General features: G+C 49.2%; 1 protein-coding gene across 1 annotated transcript in view; it reads right to left on the minus strand.

Annotated features, from left to right (window-relative positions):
• Window positions 1-738: 738 nt before the first annotated feature.
• ELAC2 (elaC ribonuclease Z 2) overlaps window positions 739-14,374 on the minus strand; it is a 32,681-nt gene continuing 19,045 nt past the window's right edge. The window contains exons 15-24 of the mRNA XM_054047411.1: window positions 12,458-12,576; window positions 11,409-11,505; window positions 10,726-10,864; window positions 9,526-9,564; window positions 9,227-9,336; window positions 4,961-5,060; window positions 4,755-4,875; window positions 3,970-4,048; window positions 2,902-3,046; window positions 739-1,500 (exon numbers count right to left, since the gene is read on the minus strand). Coding sequence (XP_053903386.1) covers window positions 1,246-1,500; window positions 2,902-3,046; window positions 3,970-4,048; window positions 4,755-4,875; window positions 4,961-5,060; window positions 9,227-9,336; window positions 9,526-9,564; window positions 10,726-10,864; window positions 11,409-11,505; window positions 12,458-12,576 — 1,204 coding nt within the window. The 3' untranslated portion in view covers window positions 739-1,245. The remainder of the gene's footprint in view (window positions 1,501-2,901; window positions 3,047-3,969; window positions 4,049-4,754; window positions 4,876-4,960; window positions 5,061-9,226; window positions 9,337-9,525; window positions 9,565-10,725; window positions 10,865-11,408; window positions 11,506-12,457; window positions 12,577-14,374) is intronic.

Raw genomic sequence — 14,374 nt, forward strand, 5'->3', positions numbered from 1 at the left:
AGTCACAGAACCCCCCCTGGAATAATTCCCTTTGAACTAAAGAATCTCTTTTTTTTTTTTTTTTTTTTTTTAAAGATCCACTCTTGATTTAAAAGTTGTCAGTAATGGAAAATCCTTCATGGCCCTTGGTAAATTGTTCCACTGGTTAGCAGAGGAGTGCTGTTCTCTTAGCAGCACACCTTCGGTTACGTTAGTTCACTTGTGAACCTTCCCTTTCCCCTTATCCAGTACTTGATCAGCTGGATGGGACTCAGTCTTTTGCTGTCTAACCAGCCATGTGGCCCTCTGATTGAAAAAAGCTTTCCAGCAATTCTGTCCTATTTAGCACTTCAGTCTCTACCCCTTGGAGCACTAGAGGAGAAGCATCCAACTTGGTATCAGCTCCTTATTTACACTAACAAAATGAGCTGATTGTGTGGCAGAGGAAGATTATTTTCCCTGAACTCAAGTGATACTGAGTAATGCTAGAGGGGGCATGAATCCCTACCCATAGCTCAAGAACGTGAGAGATTCTGGTCTTTCCAGCAGGGCTATGACAGCAATTTAGGATCAGGGTCATACTCCGCTATTCCCAGTTTTTGTTCACATCAGCAGTATGAAGAGATCACATCTGCAAGGATCTGCTCGCTAGCAGAACTCGTAGAATCAAATTGAGAAAGCCATAGTAATAAAGATGAACACTGCAAAATTACTTGAGATTCCTGTGCTCAAGCCCAGTGAAGCTCAAGCTCCAAAATAAACGGTAAATAGGGTCCCATTTTATTGTGGAATTACCTCATCTTATCATTTGAGATCAGACCCTTATTTACATTGTTACATTCCCACAATTGAAGCAGGGGCTTCCCTAATGTACTCTGGGAAATTCCACAGCCCCATGGGGGTTTTGTGGACCTCACCTTCAGTGACTTCCTGTCATCACAACCGCTGTTACACACAACAGCTTCCAGTCTAAAACCAAAAAAAATAAATAAAAACACTTTAGGGAAGAAAGGCAGCTGGAAGTTGACAGATGGTTGGTAGCACCAGCAAGAAACATGAATTGCATGTGCTGACACGGGGCAGAGACCTTGTCACTTCTTACTGTATACTTGGTAACATCAGCACAAGGGGGAACCCTGCCCATGTAGCAGTTGCAGGCATCGCCAGCCCATCACCACTGGCACCCCATGCCCTCACTTGGGGGGGGTATGCAGCACTCCACACTCCCCAAAGCTGCTCAGAGCCACTTTCTTTCACACACTTGGCTCAGTTTGCGGTTTTAAGTTTCTTGCTCTGCCCTTCGTGATGGTTCTCTGCATGTTCCCGTTTCTTTGAGGCCGGGATCGACTTGCTAGCCTTGTTCTCGCTGTCCGCCAGCTTCTCTGAAGCTATAATAGCCTCTTTCAACAGGCGCAGCTCCCGCTTCTCCTTCCGCTCCTCCATTTCCACGATCTCATCAGCAAACAGAGCCTTCAGGGGCTGGATCAGCTTAGGGATGGTCACAAAGTCCCCAAAACATACCTGAAAAGCAATTAGTTTCAGATTGACATTCACAGGAAGGGGACACAGCAGAGGAATAGCATTTTGCTCTGTGCCTTTGTTTCCCCTTCCACCCTTTGTCTTGTCCATTTACACCTCAAACTATTTAGACCAGGGACACTCATTAGATCTGTCCAGCACCCAGCCCAGTGGGGTCCAGATCACAATACAGGGGCAGTGGGTGTTTCCTTTTTTATTTATCTCAGAATCCCCAGAGAAGGCATTGTGTAAAAAGATCTCTTCTTAGCATAAAGCAGGGAACACACAATATAAGAGTTAATGGCACCAATCCTTCGGCTAGTATTTGTTCAGTTCAATAAGTGCAACAAGTTCATGTTTAGTAGCCTTTTGCCATGTAAAGACACACCCAGAAAGAATGCAATGAGGTGAGGGGAAGGGGAGGACGATGGCATTCAGTGCACCGATTATACCTAAGATAGCAATAATGCTTTGACACGCTGGGGCACTTTGGAGAGGACAGTGGCCCACAGACAGGCAATCCCCCTGGATCGCACACAGGGGAGCATATCTAGAACACCGATTTAGAGAGGGCCAATGCATACAAAGGCATCTTTCTGGGAGACAACTTTCCCATTTAGATGTGGTAATTGCTATGTAAGTGCTGCAGTGGCAGCAGAAAGCATTGGAAGGGTGGGCAGGAGAAAGGGGCACTGCTCTCTCAGAAGTCAGTGTTGGGGCACCTTGCTATGCTATTGGAGACCGGAGGGCTCTAATCCCCAGCCTGCAGAGGATTAGGTTAGTGCCACGGGGAATTCGGATACTAGACGTGTTTGCCCATCCGTCTGTTAGTCCTGACAATGCATGCACCTCGCTCACAGAGGGAGGGTTCCAGCGTTGCCTGGGAGCGGCTGCTCTAACATTGCCCCACAAGGTTCCCTCTGGACAAGTGGCTTTTCAGTTCTTACTGGGCAAGTGGCACAGAAAAGCCATCTCCTTTCACACTCATCCTCTTGGCCTCTACACCAGTGGAACCAGGCAAGGCAGGCTCCTGGGCACAAAGCTGGCAGCCAGTGAACACTGCAGATGTGAACTCCCCTATGTTTGCAGCAATGCCAGGAAAGGACAATCGCTGCAAAACTAGCCTTCTTCAGAAGAGCTACCTCTGGACACCTCCCCAGCTGGCAAGTTTACCCAAGCATATTGATTGTGGCAACTGAAGACTTCACCTCCAGCTGCTGAGCAAACAGTCCACTTCTGGCAGAGATTCCCTGTACCCAACGAAGCGCTGCCAGTGGAACCCATTGTGCCCGGGAAGCTCACTGAAAGCCTACTATTCTGGGTTCAGCAACAGATCTGCAAAAAAGCCTGATTTTCAGTACAGCCCAGGTCCCTTAAGAGCCTGGCTCTAAGTTCCCAACTTACCCTCATGTGATCAAATGCGATTCCAACCTTGTCAGAGAAATCTGCACTGAAGAGTGGGATCTTGGCGTACCGCTGGCTGAAGTGATTGAGCATGATGAATTCTGCATTCATCTTCATCCCAACCCCAATCGCCTGGGACGTTGTGCTGCAAGGGGAACAAGACTGAATGGTTAGTGGAACTCTGGTGACTGCACAGTGAGGCCAGACAGCACAGCCCTCTCCATGAGGGGACCTGGAGGCAGCGTTACCAAGTGCTAAAGCCCCAGCCTTTACCCAACACAGGCAAAATGTGCCAGCTGGAGTTCAAGTGCACGAGAACTTGAATTGCTCTTATTTGAATCAGCCAGTGCATGAAGACAGCTTGCCCATCAGCAGATGTGGCATACAGCGAGCGAGTCACACTTGCCCCTCCAGCAATGAGGAGGGGGCAAGCAAGGCTGCAGTGAGCTGGGTGTTCACCATTTTTTAGAAGAATTCTGGGAGCATGGGGTTTACTTGAATGCTTGTCCCTGGAGGTGCCAGCTTGTTGTTCCCATCCTCCCCCGTTCCCCCATCCCAGGTACCTTAACCACACCCACATCCCTCCCCCTTACCCAAGATGCTGCACTTGGGTCTTCTCTGCACCCATGTAGGGCATAGTGCTCCCATTCTCACCCCCTTTGAATTGGGTATTCAGAAGGCACATACCAGTCCTGAGAGACGCAGCTCAGATAGGTCCTAAAGTGAATTCAAGAGTGAGAGGGGTGCCAAATGATCCAAGTCCTCATCCCAATGCCAATGGGTAACCAGCTAAGGGCCCCTCTAGCAGAGCACATTTCTCCAGCTAGCCAGCTGTACAGTAACCGCTCCCTATCCTGAGGGGATGCCCCGTGTCCAGGTTACAGAACCAGTTCATTCACCATCAATAAGAGATCAAACGCTAACTGGGATCCTCCAGAGCCTGGAGATGTGTGCACCCAGGACATCCTGGGCAGCAGAAACCTCTTTCATCACCAGCTCTGAGGGCCAAGCCCAGTTCTGTATCTCACTCCTAGGAAGACAGAACCAGTTTCCTCAGAAATACCCTACCTATGCGTCTTCTCTACTGCCTCTTCTTCCAAGCCATCCTCGAACGTTGCTTCATGGATCAACAGTGTAGCATCTTTTCCTGCATAAGACCATATACTCATTCTGTACTTGTGGTGGAACATACCACGTTGGGGGGAAGATTTATCAAGTAGACATGTACTATGTTTATTAGGGGACAAGTGTGCTTCTCTACTCTCCTCCCCCGCCCCAAAATACTTCCAGCAGTGAACCCAGAAAGAAAGGCAAAGATAATGCATCCCAACGCTCAGGGCCAGCTCCAGGGTTTTGGCCGCCCCAAGCAGCCAAACCACAAAAAAAGCCACGATCGCAATCGCGGTCTGCGGCAGCAATTCGACGGGAGGTCCTTCGCTCCCAGGCAGAGTGAGGGACCGTCCGCCGAATTGCCACCGAATACCTGGACATGCCGCCCCTCTCCAGAGCGGCCGTCCCAAGCACCTGCTTGACAAGCTGGTGCCTGGAGCCGGCCCTGCCAACGCTTGTCCCACCTGACCAGTGTAGCTAGGGTTAGTTAATGTTTTCATCCCTCAGCTCACAGAGGTAGCACACAAGTTAACATACAGAGCTGTTCTGTGCTCAGATTAGCATAGTCTCTACTACAGAGCCCAAGACCGCCTCCCTGCAGCATTTTGAGATGAGACACCTAACACCTGCAAGAGCAGATTAGGGAGGGTTTAATCGACATCTGTTTAGTGAGTGAAACAGGCTAACGGCTGTTGGCAAAGTGATTACAATGCGTTTTCAGCCAGAGTGCATTTTCAACTCACCCATTCGGACCAAGGCCTCGCAGGGCATCGTGTCACCAGAATAGACGATTTTCCAGCCAGATGTGTGTTTCATCGAACAAGCAAAGGCATTTTTACAGTGCCGGACCTCGCATGTCTGGAACTGAACAGAACCACAAGCGTTATCCACCATAGGTTATCCACCTACACTCTTCTCGCCGCCTTCTCCTGGCCGCCAGCCAGCTTACCTCCGCAAAGTCATACTTCTCCAGCAGTGGGTCAATGAGAGCTTCGGCTTTTGGTCCAATGACTTTCGCCCCTTCCACCAGAAACCTGGCAGGAATCATACTGCAGAGGAAAAAGGGGAGACGTTTAGGAAGTTAAGGCTACACTGAAAACTGTTCATGTCAGCAGAGCAGCACGTTCCATTTGGGAAACAGCAACCTATTGTAGTACAGCGAGATTTCCCCAGGACAGGTCCACTAGGTCTGTGCTGGGGCGTTCACGTTTTATTTTTGTAGTGCCCATCTTTAAAAAAGGGAAGGAGGATCCGGGGAACTACAGGCCAGTCAGTCTCACCTCAGTCCCTGGAAAAATCATGGAACAGGTCCTCAAGGAATCAATTCTGAAGCACTTAGAGGAGAGGAAAGTGATCAGGAACAGTCAGCATGGATTCACCAAGGGGAAGTCGTGCCTGACTAACCTAATTTCCTTCTATGAAGAGATAACTGGCTCTGTGGATGAGGGGAAAGCAGTGGATGTGTTATTCCTTGACTTTAGCAAAGCTTTTGATACGGTCTCCCACAGTATTCTTGCCGGCAAGTTAAAGAAGTATGGGCTGGATGAATGGACTGTAAGGTGGATAGAAAGCTGGCTAGATCGTCGGGCTCAACGGGTAGTGATCAATGGCTCCATGTCTAGTTGGCAGCCGGTTTCAAGCGGAGTGCCCCAAGGGTCGGTCCAGGGGCCGGTTTTGTTTAATATCTTTATTAATGATCTGGAGGATGGTGTGGACTGCACTCTCAGCAAGTTTGCAGAGGACACTAAACTAGGAGGCGTGGTAGATACACTAGAGGGTAGGGATCGGATACAGAGGGACCTAGACAAATTAGAGGATTGGGCCAAAAAAAACCTGATGAGGTTCAACAAGGACAAGTGCAGAGTCCTGCACTTAGAATGGAAGAATCCCATGCATTGCTATAGACTAGGGACCGAATGGCTAGGTAGCAGTTCTGCAGAAAAGGACCTAGGGGTCACAGTGGACGAGAAGCTGGATATGAGCCAACAGTGTGCTCTTGTTGCCAAGGCGGCTAACAGCATTTTGGGCTGTATAAGTAGGGGCATTGCCAGCAGATCAAGGAACGTGATTGTTCCCCTTTATTCGACATTGGTGAGGCCTCATCTAGAATACTGTGTCCAGTTTTGGGCCCACACTACAAGAAGGATGTGGAAAAATTGGAAAGAGTCCAGCGGAGGGCAACAAAAATGATTAGGGGTCTGGAGCACATGACTTATGAGGAGAGGCTGAGGGAACTGGGATTGTTTAGTCTCCAGAAGAGAAGAATGAGGAGGGATTTGATAGCAGCCTTCAACTACCTGAAGGGGGGTTACAAAGAGGATGGAGCTCGGCTGTTCTCAGTGGTGGCAGATGACAGAACAAGGAGCAACAGTCTCAAGTTGCAGTGGGGGAGGTCCAGGTTGGATATTAGGAAACACTGTTTCACTAGGAGGGTGGTGAAGCACTGGAATGCATTACCTAGGGAGGTGGTGGAGTCTCCTTCCTTGGAGATTTTTAAGGCCCAGCTTGACAAAGCCCTGACTGGGATGATTTAGTTGGGAATTGGTCCTGCTTTGAGCAGGGGGTTGGACTAGATGACCTCCTGAGGTCCCTTCCAACCCTGATATTCTATGATTCTATTTTTCCCCCAACTTCAGATTGTTCATCCTCACCAAACCCTGCCCTGAGTCCCAGGGCAGGTGCCTTGTCCATGAGAACATCCTCCCTCCATGCCCTTAGGCACAGCTCTCCTCTCATTCTCTCTCCTCCCCCACCCTTCCTCCATAAGCAGGGAAGACTCATCCAACCAAGTACCCTCTTCAAATTAAATTTCCCCTCCAGGAATCCTTGGTCCCTTGTTCTCCCACTCTCTTGCCTGGGCTGTTGCTTCATGCCTGTTTGTTTTCTCTCTGCTCAAGATCTTGCTGGGTTGCTGGAGTGCCATGCAAGTTTTGCATCATCGCATAAATGGCTAGTACAATTCAGCAATGTCAAGCCCATCCGCCCTTTTCAAACCACAACATATGGAAACATGCACTGGGGACAAATCAGAGCATCCTCCGCTGCATTAGTGGAACTGCCTGCAAAGCCCCCTGGTTTGAGAAGTTACTGCCTGACATTCTGAGCTATTAGTGCTCTAGTCCAAGCGCAGCAACACTAATGGCAGGAACTCCATGTCTGAACAATACCAAAGAGAGCACAGGCCTAGAAGGAGCCTATTCTGAGCAGACCTCAGCAACTTCTAAAGCCATACGGTGCTGGACTGCTTCTCTTCCCCCCACCCCCGGTTGGGTCACATGGCCCTGTAACTCCAGACACGCAGTGTCCAAACCCACAGTGTAACACAGAAGGAACCTGGCTGTCAAAAGGTCAAGTCTAGCTACTGATATGCAACTGCAAAACCTAAAGTGATCCTTTAACATAAGGCCTCAGCATTCACGCCTCCTACAAACAAGCAGGAGCTTTTCCAAGTGCTCAGCATTGGGCTGACCATGCCGCTACTGAAGCGAATGGGAATTTGGCCATACCCTTTGACAAGAGCGGGGGTAGGCCAACGTTGGCAGTCTGAAAAGCCCACACAGAGCAGCCCGTCTCCACACAGTGTTGTGAATCGTTTTCTGAAGTTGTGTTTAGTGTAACTAAAGAGCACATCTGCGAGGTTAAATCCACAGCAGCTCTGCCGAGGACTGGGCAGAGCCCCTGGAGTTTCGGGGAGGTCTTGATGCTGGTTACTGGCCTGGGCTGGTGAAGGGATAGTTAGTAAGTCTGATATATATTACACAATGCAGCTCAGACCTGCTAGTGGTCTGCTAACCAATTCTACTAGGGCAATGGTTTTCAAGTGTTTTGGGCTGCATAACCCTTTCCAAATAAGGTAGTCTACCACATACCCCAATCTGAGATGGGCAGAAGCAGTGGGGGGAGAGGGGGAGACACAGGGTCATGTGCCCCCTCCCAGATTTCTGCCTTCCATTTAACAAGGGCTTCTAGAGGTTTTCAAACTGTGGGGCACCCCCCCCTTGGGGGAGGTGTGGAGAAATGTTCGGGGGGAGCAGTAACACAGTGTGGCAGGGCTCAGGAACTGAGTGTCACCTTCACCCCTCTGGGGTGAGCTATCCAGCCCGTCTGACTTGGGGGACAGCTCAAAAATTTTTGAAGACCGCCCCCTGGCATTACTACTTGCTCCCCAAATGCTCCTCTGTGCTCCCCTAGGAGGGCCCACCCCATGGTTTGAAAACCTCCGATTCGGAGTCATACAGCAGAAAGGTAACATACACCAATATGGCTGCAGTTTGATTGAAGGGAGATTCAATGTGGATTAGATTGCAAAAAGTTTTACTAAATAAAACGCAGTGTCTGCCATTACAGGCTCTAAAAATAGCAGTGTGGCTGTAAGGATGAGCCACCCGAGCACAATCCGGTCCACGATCCTAGGTGTGTACATGGGTGGCTAGCCCGAGCCACTGTGACCACAATGCTAATTTTAGCGTATTAGCTGGATCAGAGTTAGTTTGTGTTTTCCTGTGGGCTGGGGAGCGTGCTCCCCAACTGCAGCTTACATGTACCCAAAGTGTCAGGGATGGGATGCCTAGCCCAGCAGCAAGAACATCTCTCCCTTCGGCCTTGGGATCCCTGGCCTCAGGGCTGGAGACAGAGCTGGCACTGAGGGGCTGGGGAACAAACATCACCCTATGGGGCAAGGTTGGCGCTCTCCTGCCCCCAGCTGCTGCAGTCATTAGCGGCCACTGCTAATACCTGGGTCCCAGGCACGTGCCCTTGGAAATACAATCACTGGACCCTACACACCGAGTCCCCAGGGAAGATGAAGGAGAAACCAGCAACTCCAAGTACTCTACCAGCCTGCCACAAGGCCTGTGATTTGAAGCTATACTCCAGCCCCCATCAGTGCATGCTGCAAACCCCACCTGTGCGCTCAGGCTCCAGGGGAGGAAGGAGCAAGAAAGCAGTGTCTGAAGTGGGTATTTGAGATCAGCCCTTTTGGCTGGTTAGTTTTTGTAGTGAGGTGACATTTTGCTGCTAAGATTCTCTGACCAGCTGCATTCAAGTGCTCATCAATTGCAGAGATCAACTGAAATACAGCAGACAGGGCCTGTACAGCATACTGCACTGCAGCATGAGCAAGGCAGTGGTTTGTCCTGGCCCATGAATGACAAGGGCACAGTGAGAGTATTTACCACTAATTCAACTACCCACGACTAGCCAGGGAGGCACTCACTTGACATGACCAAGAATCTCTTGGCAGTTGTCGTGGAACTTGTTTAGCCATGACATGATCTGCGTGGGTGCTATCAGCAGCAGCGGGCTCGATGGCTGACCAAGGGATGCCTGAAAGAGCAGAACAGGCAAGGAAGAGTCAGTACTGGGGAAATTGCTTCAGAAATAGACTGAGTCCTGCCTTGTGTCAAGGGAGAGGCAGGTGTTGCTCCAATGGTGTCAGTGGAACCACATTCACTGGCACCAGTGGTGAACTTGGCTCCAAGATTTAAATGGCAGTGAAATAGCTGTGGTACTTACGAATGCTCGCTGTCTCTCCAGCAGAATGTTCAACAAGCCCTAGAAGAGAGAATATGGAAGACTTGTTGTCAGTTACTGTGTAATAAAACCACATCAGTGAAGCAGGGCGGCACTAAGAGCTGATTTCACAGCCACTCCACCAGCTCAGTGAAGTGTGGGGCACCTCTTGAGGGACAAACCAGAGAAAGGTTACATGTAAACTGAAGCACTGCTCCTAGGCCTCCCCACCGATGCTGCCTCTGCCCAGATGGCCTTTGCCCTCCAGAGCAGTGAGAAGGCAATCCTGTAGCCCAACCCCTCGTAAATCTGTGTCCTAAAACCTCATGTCTGAAAGCTACAACCCTTATAAAGGCTGGGGGTGGGGTGGGGGTGAGAGGGCATGGGGAGGAGAAACACTGCAGTTGAGGCAATGTCAGCCAGGAAGGAGAAGACCCTAACCTCCTTTCTGAGTTCTGTGCCATGGTGGTGTTAGCGAGCAGCAGAGAACGCTCAGATCCAACACCTGCTGGTTCTGAAGAGCTAGTGACAAACTACTGAAGTACTTGATATAAGACCTTACCCAGATTCTGCCAAGGATGCAGCTGTCCCTTTCCCCACAAGCCTTGGCGAAAGGGAAGCCCTTCTGTAAAGTGCAAGCTATCAGGGCATGAAACGCAGCCTGCCTGGATCAAGCCAGCATGAACAGGGAGCCTGCTAGTTTGCTGAAGCTTCTTGTGAAAGCACATTCCAAGCAGTGAAGAGTGCTGAATTTATACCCCTAGGAGCTCAAGAACCCCCAGAAACAGGTACTGCAAAACTCCAAGTTTATTCACCCAGCCCCAGCAACATGCTGGAACCCAGACTTGCAGGGACCAGTGCTAGGAAGAGACAAGATTAGTAGCAGAGCAGAATTCAGCAAGGCTTGGGAAATTCCACAGTGGGCAGAACAGCTTATGAGATACAGCTGGGAGGCTACAACCAATATTAATTCCAGGAACATCTAAAAACCGGAACAAAATTGCATGGAGCAGAGCAGGGCAGGACATTTGATGGAGACACTGGAATGGTTACAGAGCCAAGCAGGAGTGAAACATTCACAGGAGAAAATGAGCAGCACACAACAGAACTTTCTGTGACAAGAGCCACCGCTGAAGTGGATACAACCCACAACCAGCTGGGAACTCGCCTTCTCTAACTCTGTCCTCCCCCAGCGATACTCACTGTGTGATGATCAGCATGGATGTGAGAGACAAACACAGCGGCTATGTTGCACAGGATTTTGTCCACCTGGTCCCCATAGTGGCGACAGAGCTGGCCAAACGTTCCCTCCCCACAGTCCAGGAGCAGCGCCTGGGTAGAGCTGGAGAGAGGAAAGAGTGGGTGTATTGCTGGCAGTAACCAGAATGGATGACAACAAATGAATGCTGCCCACCACGCCAGCTCAGGGTGTGATCTGGAAAGGCAGCAAACACCATTTCTGCCACTAGTGCTGTCTCTCCGTAGAAAGGACCTGGAGGGGCCAACTTTGAGAGTTCAGTCTCCATAGCAGCTTCAGCTATTGTTCTCTGACCTGATGCAGACAGGAATGGGGACACCTGATGTCAAGCAGAGTGGTGGTCCTAACAGGCCCTGTGAAGGCAGTCACAAGACCACCTGTGGGAAGCACTTTGCCTTTCTACAATGAGAATCTTGAGTACGTTTGGACTAGTGACCAAGGTTCAACATTCCCAGACCCATCCCCAATCCCTTCAGCATCTGCAGGGTTAATAGGTCCATGAACTCCAAGTGAGGCACACATTCAGTATGCTGGCACATCTGTATAGCCATCCACATGACAGACCTCTTCCCGCCCCTGGCGATTCCACATGTACTGGAAGGGAAAAGTACAGAGTGCTAGCATTTACCTGCTATTTATCAATGTGGAGCTGACGTTCCGGATTTTCATTGGAATTGCAGAGCCTGTTCCTAGGAAAACGATTTCTGGGTAATTCTCAGTTTTACCTAGAGAAAATATGTAACATGCTTTGCATTAATGCTAGCAAGAGCCTGCTGCATTGTGGTATGATCAGCTCCCAGCCAGGTTAGATGTTAAATATTTAAGCATAAGATCTCCAGATCCTGCCTCAGGCTAGTCAGCTCGTCCAACTGGGTCTTGACCCCTAGCCTCCAAGCTCACCACAGCATCAATGCTAATGGAGTGGGGATGGGAAAAAAGGGACAAAATCTTCTAAAATGATAGCAGGACACCTTGCTGCATGTCCACCTAGAATGGAGGCAGGCGAGTCAGGACTGGGCTTGGTAGTGACGGACATACACTGCCATCCAATGAGAAGGGACATGGCCCTCACGGTAGGATTGCGGACAGGCTGTACTGGCTTTTCCTGTTGTCATGATTTAAATGTTGATTCACTGCCCCGTGTCACACAGTGGCACCAGTGCATAGCCAGATGACCAGATCTGGGCTCCAGAAGAAGCCAGCTGTGGACTAGATGCTGCTCTTCCTATACTCCACCACATGGGCAGCATGTTAGAGGAACACTGACCGTTTGGGATCACAATTTTAAAAACCCAAAGCAACCAGTGTTGAGCAGAGCACTGCAGTAGAATGCAATGCTGGGGTTTTGTTGGTGATTAACACCCCCGCCCCCCTTGCAGTGCTGGAACCCCAAACCCAGCACCCTCAAGAGCTAAGAATGCAAACTGGCTTGTGCCATGTTGAATGACAATGAACAAGTGGGAATGAGCCCATCCCATGCTCTGCAGGGCACTCAAAGCGACCCTAACAATACGCCAAGTTCATTAGCATGCAGGGTGATGGGAATATTTCGCCTGGACAGCATCCCCTTAGAACGCAAGTCCCCAGTTTGTTTCTATCCAACAACTCAACCCACCTCCCCGGTCAAGCCAGACCTTTCTGCTACTTCAATCAAAGCACCCTGCACACTCTCCTCACCTGACCTGACCGGCCCAGCCTGCAGGCTCTCTCTGCATTCCTTCACACGGTCCTGGAAGCCAGGGAGCTCCAGGGCTTCAGCCACAAATTCACTGGAATTGCAGACAGCAACCACATCCCTGAAAGGATCCACAGGCCACAGATCAGGATGTGGCTGGGGAGGGAGGGGGCAGCTGAAGAGTAATTTATGGTGCAAAGTGTCAGATTACTGCTTAGATACTAGCCTAGTATGAAAGTTTCCTTAACAGTCCCCAGATGTGCCTGCTTTAAAACTACCATCCACCAGAAGGCAGTAAAACTCCTCATATCCAGGATTGCTAGCAGACTGCAGGAGGCGCATGGGCTCTTGAAAATGGGTAACTAACTCCAGCAAGAGGGAATCATTGCATGACCTCAGGATTTAAGGGCTACATAGTGCACTGGGTCCCAGTGAGTCCTGCACAGCTCAGGGGCAGCATACAGCACCATGTGCTAAAAACTTCACTCACCCATACTAGTTTCAGAGCCAATCTTCTTGCATGGTCAGGAATATCCTGACAAGATTTCAGGACTGTTATCACGCACGGGTAGAGTGAAGCCTAAATGTTTAAACAGAATCCATTCCCCTTCCTCACAACTGAATTTGAGACTTCCCTCTTCCTCTGAAGCCATCAGGCACAGCTGGAGACAGGACACTGGACAGGGAGGACCAGTGGTACACAGACCTTTCTTAGATGGCTGGCTAGCGGGTCTTGTTCACACTCAGGGTCGTAACGATGTGGGGTTTGGAAGGAATTCTGTCCCCCCTTCCCCATCAGACTAGCAGGTACAACAGTGTGTGTTGTTTTCCCTTCTGCAGCATGGGAAATCTCTCACCTGCTGGGATCATCTGGGCATGTCTCCCCTAACACTGGTCTACAATTTTTAAGAAGTCGTCTGCTTCAGAGACAAAATGTGCTATTTATTACGTATTTTGAAGTGCTGAATTCAAATATGACAATTAAAACAACTGATTGGCTACTGTTTCTAAGATATTTAAGTTTTTACATTTTATGTTTATGTATATTGTGTAGATAGTAGAGTTTTAATCAAATTGTAAACCAAGGTCTTTTCATGTGTTTATGGTTGCTTTACATAATAATATTTCACCTGTCCTGTTTATGTAACACTTTAAAAATCAGCAAAAGGGTTATATAAATAAAATTTATTATGAAACAAAAGGCAAAAAACTATTATGTACATAGTTTAGTCCTATTCAGTGTCTACTCGGCGCTTCTTGGCTTCTCTTGTATTCATTAAATGGAGCATCTCGTCACTGTCCAGCAATAGTCTGCAAGCATTGATGGGCTCCATTTGCCCTGATAGCGTTTCTCCATTGTTGCAATGTCCTGGTGAAATCGCTCGCCGTGCTCGTCGCTCACTGCTCCGCAGTTCGGTGGAAAAAAAATCTAGATGAAAGTGCAAAAAATGTATCTTTAGTGACATGTTGCAACCAAGGCTTTTGTATGCCTTGAGGAGGTTTTCCACCAACAACCTGTAGTTGTCTGCCTTGTTCTTTCCGAGAAAATTTATTGCCATTAACTGGAAGTCTTTCCATGCCGCCTTTTCCTTGCCACGCAATGCATGGTCAAATGCATCATCTCGACCCACAAAGACATCTTCCTTTATCTTAGCTTCACTTAACCTTGGAAATTTTCTACAGAGGTACTTGAAAGCTGCTTGTGTTTTGTCAATGGCCTTGATAAAGTTCTTCATCAGACCCAGCTTGATGTGTAAGGGTGGTAACAAAGTCTTCCTTGATTCAACAAGTGGTGGATGCTGAACACTTTTCCTCCCAGGCTCCAATGACTGTCGGAGTGGCTGATTTTTCTTGATGTAGTGGGAATCTCTTGCATGACTATCCCATTCGCAGAGAAAACAGCAGTACTTTATGTATCC

This window comes from Malaclemys terrapin, chromosome 13 (assembly GCF_027887155.1).
Source record: "Malaclemys terrapin pileata isolate rMalTer1 chromosome 13, rMalTer1.hap1, whole genome shotgun sequence".
NCBI classification, from domain to species: Eukaryota; Metazoa; Chordata; order Testudines; family Emydidae; genus Malaclemys; species Malaclemys terrapin.